Source organism: Buceros rhinoceros, unplaced genomic scaffold (genome assembly GCF_000710305.1).
Source record: "Buceros rhinoceros silvestris isolate BGI_N320 unplaced genomic scaffold, ASM71030v1 scaffold21855, whole genome shotgun sequence".
NCBI classification, from domain to species: Eukaryota; Metazoa; Chordata; class Aves; order Bucerotiformes; family Bucerotidae; genus Buceros; species Buceros rhinoceros.
The window spans coordinates 78,782-89,926 of NW_010414959.1; the positions used below are offsets into that span (position 1 = coordinate 78,782).

The window sequence follows — 11,145 nt, forward strand, 5'->3', positions numbered from 1 at the left end:
GGCCACCGCAGTGCCTCCGGGTCCCCACCGCAGCCTCGCAGCACAGCGTGTTCAGAGCTGCTGCCTCCAAGAGCCATGACCAGGAACAGAATTCCAGTTGCAGACATTTTTCAAATTTTTCACCTTCCCTGAGAATATAACACATTTTTCAATGCACTTTTTTTTTTTACTGGAAAATGCTGCACTTCCAGCTGCTCAAGAATTCTTCCTAAACTTCCCCTGCAGTTTCAACTGCATTCATTAGTCTTCATTTTGTCCCCTAAATTCATTTTATTAATGTGCAATTTCAAGAGATGCTCCACTCCGCAGGGGCAACAGTACGTCCGTGTGAACTCCTGCAAAGACACTTGTGCAAAGAATTTCACAAATTCTCCCTTTACACACAGACACACAAATTAAGCAAATGGTCAACAGAGAATCTAACAGCAGTTGAGGGTAGCAGAATAAATTTTTGTGCAACGCTGAAAATCTGACATTGAAATCTGGGGTCACCAGGGACTCAACAGTGTTGCTGAAACCTTGACAGCCCTTCTGGCAATCAGGGCTTTAAGGACGATGCACAAGAGCTTCTGGAGCGCCCTTCCATAGTGCTGGGGAAGAAAAACGGCTAAGGCAATAACGCTGCTATCGCAAACAGCACTGCCGCTGCTCGGACCCCGCACAGCCGCCCGCAGCCAGGGCACGCTGCGGACACAGACGGGTGTGAAGCCCCCGGGGACTTGGACACTCCTCCCTGGGAGCATCTGGCGCACTCAGGGCTGTGCGTGGTTGGCTTCCAGGACCCCTGAGCATTGGAGCCTCTGAAGCTCTACCCAAGAGACTAGAAGCCCCCCAGTGCGGCCCCGAAGGACGGGGACAAAAGTCCAGTGGGAAAATGCTGGGTGACTCCGCAGGAAGCCCCAAAAAAAAGCGGTGCCCAAAGGGCACATTTCTGAGAACTACTGGAGAGCAGGGAGGTGCTTATTAACGAGTTCTTGCAGCTCAGCTTCATCTTCCAGATCAAGTGTCTGGAAGAGCTGATGAGTCCTTGAGTTCCTCTTCCCTGGTGATTACGACAGCTGAAGAGCCTGTTACTCTTGGAGCACACGGTGCAGCTCACTCAGAGCCCCTGCCAGACTGATCCAGACGATTAAAAAATTAGACAAAAGCACAACCAAAGCTGCAGCTCTTGGAAATCCCTGCCTTGCCAGGGCCCTACAGCCTTGGTATCAGCGGGCAGCACAGACCCCACAGCAAGTCAGCCTCGGCACCGCTGCAGATGCTGCCAGCACCCCTGACACCCATGGCTGCACCCTCGGGGCTCCCCGGTGGTACCCGAAGCACCAGGTAGTTTTCAGAGGCGCCTCAGCGACCTGTTAACGTTGCTGCCCCTTCCCTTACCGAGCCTTCTGAGCGCACACTCCTCAGTTCGAACAAGTGAACCGCCGCATTTCCCCCGGCAAAGGGGATGACATTTCCCAAGCCAGTCCTGGTAAAGGACAAATGATACTCGGTGCATCAGCACCTACAGCCTGTAAAGTTACAAAAGCAAAAGACAATCGATCCAACGTTTTTTAAAGACCAGATTTCCCTCTAAGGTAAAAGCAGACAATATTCTGTCCTGTACAGCAATGCGGGGGGTTTATTAAACATATTAGCTGAGCTGTTGAGTAACTTTTGATAATTAAAGCGAGCCTTGGCTATCCGTGCCTGGAGAAGAGATTGTCTTCCACCGAGCAAAACATTTCAGGAGCGTGGAGCCAGAGATAGGACAATGGCCAGCCCGGCTGATAAACCACTAATCTATGTGAACAAAGCGAGCAGTAACGAGCGTCAGCAATTTTTAAAGGTTGTTATGACAGCAACACAAACGAGTAGCTGCTTCTGCGGCCCCCGTCACTCAGCTAGCTGTTTTCTGCCGCACAGGCACGGAGCTGGCACCTCGGCACTGTGAGCCCACTCCACCCCACGCCGGACCCTTCTGCTCCAGGTCGCTGCCTCTGGACCTACCTGTGGCCTTTAATGTTGGTTGTTCACCTAGCAACAGTTTTAACCTTTTGGCATGGATTTTCCCTTGGTAATGCGATTCAGCCACCACTGCTGAGGTAAAGGACATGTTACATAGTGTGCAGCATTTGTTCTTATCCACTGAGTCACCGTCACTGCCCTGGGTGGAGACAAAAACACAGACAAAAAAAAGGTGTATAAGCCCACCAAGCACAGTCACGGAGAAAGAAGAGAAAGGAATCTGGGTTGTTAAACCAAGGCCATGGTTCTCCCTTCCTTGTCTCCCCCAGACTCACTCCTGCCTGGTCCCCACTCTGCTCAGCCTGGGGATGCCTCCAAGCCCCAGGCACCCCTGAGCCCCCCGTGCTCCCGCTCTCATCATGTGCTGGGAGCTCATCCTGTTGTTTTGTGTTCCCCACGGCCATAAGAGTCACCACTGGGTCCACCAGCCTGTCTTCCCTCAGCCTTTTCCCTAATCTCTGGCTGACAGAGTCGTAAAATCTGGTGCTTTTCCTGACATCAGACACCAGCGTTTCCTCCTGCCACACTTCTGTAAGAGACCCCAAAGCAGCTGGCAGGGGTGGGACTGGGGGACACCCCTCTCTGCAGGCAGGAGCAGCAAATGGAGCAGCAGGACCTGTGTGAGTGTCTGCTGCCCCAGCCAGGAGCTCCACGAGGTGCCCGGCTGTCCTGGGCTGCCTGGCCACTGCCCCGGAGGAACCAGGCTCGTACCTGGGAGCAGTAATTTACTACTGGCTGCTAACAGGATAAACCTGAAGGCAAGAGCAGCCTCATGGCACAGACTAACCACAGGAAAAACAACTTGCTGCAGGGTTTGCACAAAAAGAGAAAAAGAGCAAAACACCTAAAACCCACATTTATGTTCTGCTTCTTTCCTAGAGATGAATTTTGAGCTCTTGAACGCTGCCAGATGAAAAAAGGCAATCACGGAACTCCGAGACATTTGGCACACAGCGGTATAAAACCCATCCCAGAAACCAATGCTGCCTAAATCAAACTCAGAGCCGTGACCCACAGCCCTCTTTGAGCATAAAGGGCACAAAAGGGATGCCCCCTCCTGCCATCCGAGGTGTCAGCTAAGAGGTGACTGGAAATTTTAAGAAGTTATGAACATCACCATTCAGAATCTCAGTCCAGCAAGATGCTCTCGTGGCTGCAGCCGTACAAGATGGGGCCATCCCTCACAGTTACTAATCGCTGCATCTTTATTTTCACAGGTAAACCCTGGATTAATGGGAACATTGCCTCCAAGTTTCATTATCATTTCATTGTCAGAATAAAAACCAGCGTGCCTCTGCCCAGCTGTGTGGCTGAGCTTGGACCTCCTGCTCTAAGCAAACCCCATGAGGAGTGGTTGTAGCTCCAGGCTGCCTGTTCCCACTGTGGCCCCTGCCACCGTATGCCCTGGATCCTGCAGCAGCCCCCAGCTCTGCCCCGTGTCTCTGAGCATCTCAGCAGAACCCCCAAACACCTCCCAGTGCCTGGGCTGGAGGCATCTCTGCTTCCCAAGCACAGACACATCTGCTGGGCTTTCTCCCCGCTGCGATGGAGGCTTCAGCCCCCGGCGCTGGGATGTCAGAGGCTGAACAGAGGCAGGGAGGAATCCCTGCATCCCTGCCTGGCAAGGAGGAGCTGAGCAGCAGCCAGGGAGGGCCAGGGAGAAGGGTTCAAAAACAGCTCCTGGGCTGAGCGTCTGTCAGCAACACAACTGCTGCTGCCAGACAGCGTTCGCGAACAAACGGCTTCCACAGATACAAGGGCAAGGGAACAAACGGGGAACAAAGCAGGGGGAAAAACAATGTTTGCACCATTAGTCACAATTCGTTATTCAGTCCACAAAGGAAATGGGAATCATGTGTAGGACCATATAGAAACTGTCTCGCTTTTCCAAAGATCTCATTAGGTTGAGTTGGCCACTGAGCATAATTTACAAATCACCTCTTATGAAAATACTCCTCTTTGCAGTGCAAGACCTTTCCAACGCCGGGAAACGACCTGCTGCAGGCAGGTAGTTCACATCCCGTCGGTTCCCCGGACATGACGGTCCCTGTGCCACAGCAAAGCCCCCCCAGTGACAAGCCATCTGGAGACAGCCATGCACTCTGTTGGTTTTGTTTTGGGTTTTTTTTTAAAGCAAGCTTTCCAAGTGCGGGTACACAGTCAAAGCAGAAAACAGTCTGTTTCACAAGCTGCAATCTTAATTTCACAACAACTGCACAGCAAGCCGTGAAGGCGCGCTGCAGCTCATCCCCATGGGGCGGCTCAGGCGCTGGCTGCGCCCCGGGCACGGAGCACATCGCGCAGCTGGAGACGCGGCACTGCTGAAGGGGCAGCGGGGCCGAGGGAGGGGCAGGAGGCATCCAAAAGCCAGCCGCCTTTTGCAAATGTCACGCTCCTGTTCAGACGCAGACCCAAGGGCCCAGCTCAACTCCCCCATGTCATCAAACGGGTGAATCAGCCCCAGCGCCGGCCCCAGCACCCACCCCAGCCACCCTCCCACCGGGGCACAGCCCGAGCCCGGGCTAAGGCGGCTGTGGCCCCCAGCCACACGCCTCCAGCACATCCTGACCTTCCCACCAGCAGCAGCTTCCTCCGGCAGTGCAGCATCCTCGGGCAGCAGCTCTGAGCACCGGGGAACCCACTGGGACTGCGCCGGTTGTTGTTGTTAACTATAAATCAACTTAAACCTTAGGGAGAAGTCTCAAGAGGTGATAAGCGCTGTTCTGAGTGTAATTTGCACTCCTTTTAAACAGGTTTCTCTCATGATATTTTATGTCTTCAAAGGGAAACCACTTGAAAGTTAAGAGCAGAGTGGAAAAAATCCCAGACTCTATTGATCATCAGTGGTGGTAACATACAGAGAGCCTCCAACAGAGCTTGTTTGAAAAGCTGATGCACTTCAGCATTTACACACCAGGGTCTCTTCCTCTGCCTGGTCTGCTCCTCCATGACATTTTTTCCTTTCCAACCTACTTTCACAGGTAGACTGCAGTTAAAAATAGAAAAATGTAACCCCCCTCAAGCACCTCATTTACATCGATCCACAGTGCGCTGCACGGCTTCTCTGAGTTCACCCAAGCCTTGGGGTGAGCCTCTGCGATGGGGACCTGGCCTCCAGACCGGCACCTGCCTGCAGCGGAGGGCTGAGAGCCCCAGCTCTGCACAAAACACGGCAGACCTTTGCTAGCAGGATGCAGGAGATGTTTGGGCTTGAGCGTTATTAAGCACTTACCCAAGTCAGCAGCATTTGCCAGCAGAACTTTCTCCCTCCCACCCCTCAAACCCAGCACCACCCCGTGAGGCGCTCGAGGCTGGACCCAGCGCTGAAGGGTAATTACGCCTTCTCATTTGTCAGCGGCTGTTTTACCTGTAACCCGATGGGCTGTGGGAACCTGATCCAGGTGTCTTTTGTCACCCGCTGAATGACGCCGCGCTGACAGGGTTTTGCAGCCAGCTGGTAAAATAATATCGGTTGTCGATCAGGAGAGCTGAGGCACAGGGCTCAGCCAACCCATAGCCTGCTTGGGGCAGATGCCCCCTCCCCAGGGATGCTCTGCAGCCACATATGTGCTCATCCACCTCTCCTCACTGTTTCCCTTGCTCCCGCCCCAGCTCAGTCTAAAGCAGTAACTAGGCACTAACATCTCAGTTCAGTTCCCACAAAGCCCACGTGAGCACCTCTCTAACGCCGTGCTGCGTAAAGCCAGCCAGCGTGCAGCGAATATTCTACCCTTTGCTTCTGCGATCTCCTCCAGACGATCCCTTCTCGCTAACCTTTGTGGAGATGCAGCACTGACAGGGGCGAATGGCCTCGCATAAACTGAAGCACAAGGAAACACACCACGGGCTGGGAGATAAAGCATCCATTTCCCAGAGCTGACATCGTTCATCCTCCCCCTGCTCCGAAACCGTGCCAAGCCAGCCTAATTTATAAGGCTTCCTTTTGTGATATTACAAACTTCAAAGCAAGCCTGGTACATCCAACAGAATTAACTTCAGTTATTCAGATGCCTGTTAACAAGCTGCTAAAAGGCATAATCCTCACTCAGGACCAGGCAGTTGCGCAATTCGCAGGAAAAGGAAGGATTTTTATCCCACAGATACAAATCTCCTGTCTTCATTTCCTAGGTTTTACTAAGAAGAAAAGATTATACGAACCCTTGAAGTATAGCAGTATAAACCGCAACACTCAAGGCAGTCCTGGATGTTCCTTAAGCAATTCGCAGGAAAAGGAAGGATTTTTATCCCACAGATACAAATCTCCTGTCTTCATTTCCTAGGTTTTACTAAGAAGAAAAGATTATACGAACCCTTGAAGTATAGCAGTATAAACCGCAACACTCAAGGCACTGCGAAATACCTTTTAAACTTGATTTTATTTTCTGCACATGAAGATGATGCTGCTAAAGAGCTGTTTTCTTTAATGCTCTGCATGAAATTCAGACCACTTCCGATTTGGAGCCCGTTTCTCTTGAGGTACCAGCAAAGAGCAAGTACCAGTTCATGGATATTGGAGCATCCTAGGGCCTTCTCTGAAGGAAAGCCACCCTAAGCGAAGCAAGATGTGTGCTTGACAAGGTCAGCACACGTCCCATGGTGCCCGCTCCAGCAGGGACGAGCCGCAGCAGCTTGGTGAGGAGAGAGGTGACTCCTCAGCGGAACCCCCAGCTTCCACCGCTCAGCTGTGGCTCAGTGGGCATTTAAAACCACACAGGATGAAGCCCAGGAGAAGAGGAGGGTACCAGGGCACAGGCACCCGGCGGGGTCACCCTGGGCTCTGCCCTGGCACTGGAACAGGCCATCCCCTGGGGCAGAAGATCCGTCATAGCAACAGCAGCTCCTGACCAGCGCCAGCCTTCTGCCCATGAATATAGTTAAGCCTTCCATCACTAAATTCTTGCACTGAAACTGCTGTCTGGCCTTTCATCTGACAACCTCTGATTGGGTACAAAAACACAGTAAAAACATTGGCCCTAAACCCAGACACTTCATCTCAGTTTCAGTGCGGTCACTGAAGATTTAAGTTAAAGCATGGAGCACATTTTGCTCCAGAAGCTATAAAAACTGTGATTTCCTCGCTGATGGGACACTGAAGCCAAGCCTCCCAAGGCAGCACCATTTGTTCCTCGGAGACACAGCTCCAGCACCAGACGGGAGAGACGGGACATCTCCACTGCAGGAACATGCATTACCCTCAGCAACCAAATCTAATTTCTTGCTATCTTCCCTCCAAAAATTTATCCTTGCTTTTATGACCCTGTTCTTTTTTAAGGAAGATGATGCTGGTTAAAGCAATTTGCTATCGTACAGCACAAATAGGGCTAGAGATAATGTGAAGGCTTTTCTCCCATCTCCAAAAGTGTGTTCCACAGCAACCAGAAATTTTCATCATGTCTGTCCTGATCATAAATACGGGCCCTATTTTTTAAAAGCAGTGAGAAAAGGCTGATTAAAGCGGATTCACTGATCCTGGGACTTGTGGATATGACTCCCAACAGCAGCAGGGCCCTGACACCAGCTGCAACCTTCTCGGGTTACTTTCAGCTGAAATGTTAAGCGGAAATTTAAAATGAAAGGTCACAGCCAAGACATGAGGTTTTTCCCTTCCCCCACAAAAAATTAAAACAATCATGAAGAGCCCAATAACCGAGTCATCACCCAGCAAAAGACTACTTGTATCAGCCTCCCACTCCTTACGGTGGAAGGGTAACGGGGGTTTTGCGAATGCAGAGGATTTTTATAGTCCTCAGACAACAGCAAACACTACCCTGCGCCTCACTGAAAGGTCAGGCAGCAAACGCTGTTTCTCAGCCTGTGGCACCGAGCATCTACAACTGCAGCAGCTTCGCCTTCCTCTCGCCATTTGGAAGATGCATGAGGTGCTTAGTTTAGAGGTCAAAAGGGTACAAATCAAATGGCAAACAGTCATGCAACTGTGCAGCTTTGGAGGAAAACCCGCTAATAGTCCCCTTTCAGTTGCAGATGCTTCTACACAGAAATTTGTTTTTCGCAGATTGTGTCTAATGCTCATTCAAGTCGGCGTGCCAGGGCTTGGCGAACCCTGCTGGATACCTGAGTGGGGCAACGCAGCCGCACTCTGCTCGAGGTCTGCCTGGTTCCCTGCCCACCACGTCGTGCTCGAGGTCTGCCTGGTTCCCTGCCCACCACGTCCTGCTCGAGGTCTGCCTGGTTCCCTGCCCACCAAATCCATGTGCTGAGGTGTACATGTGACTGTGTGGTTTCTCGTTAGATGTAACAAAGCTCGTTAGAGGACCATTTTCCAAGTCTATATATGCATGTCCACTTTCACACTCTGTAATTAATAACTGAAGAAAAATACCGTGAAATTCCGTTGTTAAGGGGTAGATTGCATCTGCAATTACCCTGCATGCAACATAAAAAGTTCCACTAAAATTTTAATTAGTGTGTGAAGTAGCTTTCAGATTCCTTCAGCAAAACTCGCATGTTTCTCCCTTTAATTAGAAGAAATCTCACTAAATATTGATAGCATTAAGCCACAGTCACAGTCCCATAGATCTGAAATGGGCTGGATGGTATCTGCTGGGAACCTCATCAACAGCTCTCACACCAGCCCCGGAACATGGGAAAGAGCTGCATGAATAATTCACTGTGAATCAGTCCCTTATAAATTTAGTCCCCTGACAAATGGCTGTGAGCTGGTCCAATTTCCTCATGTTCATTTGTTTATTTGAATGCAATTGAGGAACCCAGCTCCATATTTTACACTCCAGACTGACCACAAGCCTTTGTGAGGAGCCTTTCAGACCTAGCACTCGGTTTTCACCAACTCTCATCAAACGGCTCCAGCGGCCGCTGTCCTGCCTCACCTGCCCACAGCAGCTCACCAGCGAGAAACCAGCCATCATGCTTAACCTGAATAAACCCCGGATAACTGCTACAGCATATTCTTTTCCTATGAAAGAACATTCAAATAACTAAAAATGCAATTACTAATGCTGATGCACATAGTATTGCCTGCATAATTTATTGAAAATTATTTCCAGTTGCTTCACATTTCAGCTAGTCTAATTGTTACCTCTGGGTACCTGATCATCTGTGGCCATAAGAGAAAAAATGTTGTAGCACAGAGTCAGTGATTCACACAGCAGCAGAGTAAACAGGGACTTAAATTATACCCACGTTTTCTGACCGGAGCTTTTTAGCTGGACAGCCTCCATCTATGGGGTGAAGCATATAATAGAGGCGGACTTTGCTGGCGTGTTTCCGACTCTGGAAAAAAATAGAAAAGAAAAAGGAAGAAGTGAAGTTACCAAAAGCAAGAGGCTCTGTCTCTGCTCATACAACAGCAGTCTGCAGTAAGATTCCACATCTTCTCGATGTGTCTATCCAACACGGGAGGAGAAAATGGGGAAAGACCCAGGTGAGGTATAAAACCTCACTCTCTAGGAAATAAGCCAACAAGCACCTGCCAAAGCTCCCAAAGAGATTTCTGCCCCAGGTCAATTACCAGAGAACCGTGCGTTATGAAATCTAATGCTTTCCTCATGCTCCGAGAGGGATAAGGACTATATGCATCCCCCAGCCCTTCTCCTCTCTGAAGCTTTTCTAAGGGGAGCTGAACAGTAAAACCCTCCAGACGGCCCTGAAAGCAGGAGGGTTCGTGCTGCAGGCAAAGCAGCGCCAGTGCGAGAAACCCAGGCTTGACCCACTCTTTGCTGCTGCGGAACCCCGCGCCAGCGCTGGTCCACGGCAGCAGAGCTAAGCGAGGGCACGGGGGGCAGCTCCTGCCTATCTGCACCCAGAGCCAGCCTGCACAGTGGCTATTGTTATGCAAATGTTTTCCCTGAATCTCCATTCCTGATTGCCTCACAGAGCAACAGCACCGTAATATTATAATTTCAGATCACCAATTTGCAATTTTAAAATATTAGATTATCATTAGCACGTTCTGGAACATTCTTTTGCCTATGGTGTGAACCTGGAGCTAAATTTGCAGAGAGCTGTATTTGTATGCATAAATGTGACTATGCAATAATTTTTTTTAATGGAGCAAATCAGTCAAGATAAGTAACGTCAAATATCTTTCCTAACTTGTCCTTCTGTATGCATTTGGAAAACGTGACCCGCCGCAGTCAGAGCTAAGCACAGGAAACCCCAGCGCTTCAGTTATCAGTGATTAGCAGTCCAGACAGCGATGGCATAATTAAGAAATGACAAAATAAATGTTTGAGATGCAAAGGACAGACGTGTGAAGTCGGAGTTTGGCAGTTCTCCTACATTCTGCCTGAAGGGATGCTGGGCTGGTGTCACCTCGAGGAGGTTTGCCCGCTGGGAAGCCCTCACCCCCGGCAGAGGGGACGGGACAAGCCACCACCGTCTCTCACACCACAGGCTGTGGATGGAGAAGAGTCAAACGCACCATAAAGGCAACGTGACCAGAGCTTCTCAGCTGAATTCCTTCGCTGAATATTTACACCCCTCGGAGCAGCCAGCCAGCCTCAAGTCATCCTTCCCACAGTCACGAGGCTCTTCCCTCGGGCGAGTTAATCCAGCACATCGCGATGCCTACTCGCACACAGCCATAGCCTGCTGAATTTCGAGGTTAAGAAGTTTGTGGGGGTTTTTGTGAGATGAAAATGTAAGATCTTCACAGCAATCATTTTTAGTGTTGTTTTCTGTGGCAGTCAGCCGTGCCATAAGCGTGTCCAGATGCCAGCATGAAGAGGCAGCAAAGGGTCAGCCCTCTGCAGAACACCCTTCACCTTTGTTCAGGATTTACGAACGCTGAGGTAAAGACGTAGCCTATGCTTGGCATAGTTTAAAACTACACGGCTCCTTATGCAGCCTTATTATCCTGCGGTTAGAAAAGTGGAGCTTAAAATCATCCCTGGCCTTTGCACGTACGCAGCGAGCATCTCATTCCCGCTCCGGGAGTGGAGGTAGCACAGCCCATTTGTCACCCATTTTATCTCTGGTATTTTCTACATTTACATGTGTATTTATCATCCTAACACCACAGCAAGAGCAAAGTGATTATTCTTAGCGCGCTGCTTGCAAACAGCCCTGTGGGTTATCTTTTCCCCTCCACAAAGCAATTCGAAATCTGCAGCTCTGAGGCACGAGAAGGGCGAGTGCCAGGGAGGGGGTGGCACAGCC

The 11,145-nt window shown here is 50.4% G+C and overlaps 1 protein-coding gene across 1 annotated transcript in view; it reads right to left on the bottom strand.

The window, feature by feature from the left end:
• The window catches only part of ZMAT4 (zinc finger, matrin-type 4), a 43,619-nt gene that overhangs the window by 20,487 nt on the left and 11,987 nt on the right, over nucleotides 1-11,145 (bottom strand). Inside the window, exons 2-3 of the mRNA XM_010137275.1 lie at nucleotides 9,169-9,258; nucleotides 1,990-2,146 (exon numbers count right to left, since the gene is read on the bottom strand). Of these exons, the coding sequence (XP_010135577.1) occupies nucleotides 1,990-2,146; nucleotides 9,169-9,258 (247 nt within the window). The remainder of the gene's footprint in view (nucleotides 1-1,989; nucleotides 2,147-9,168; nucleotides 9,259-11,145) is intronic.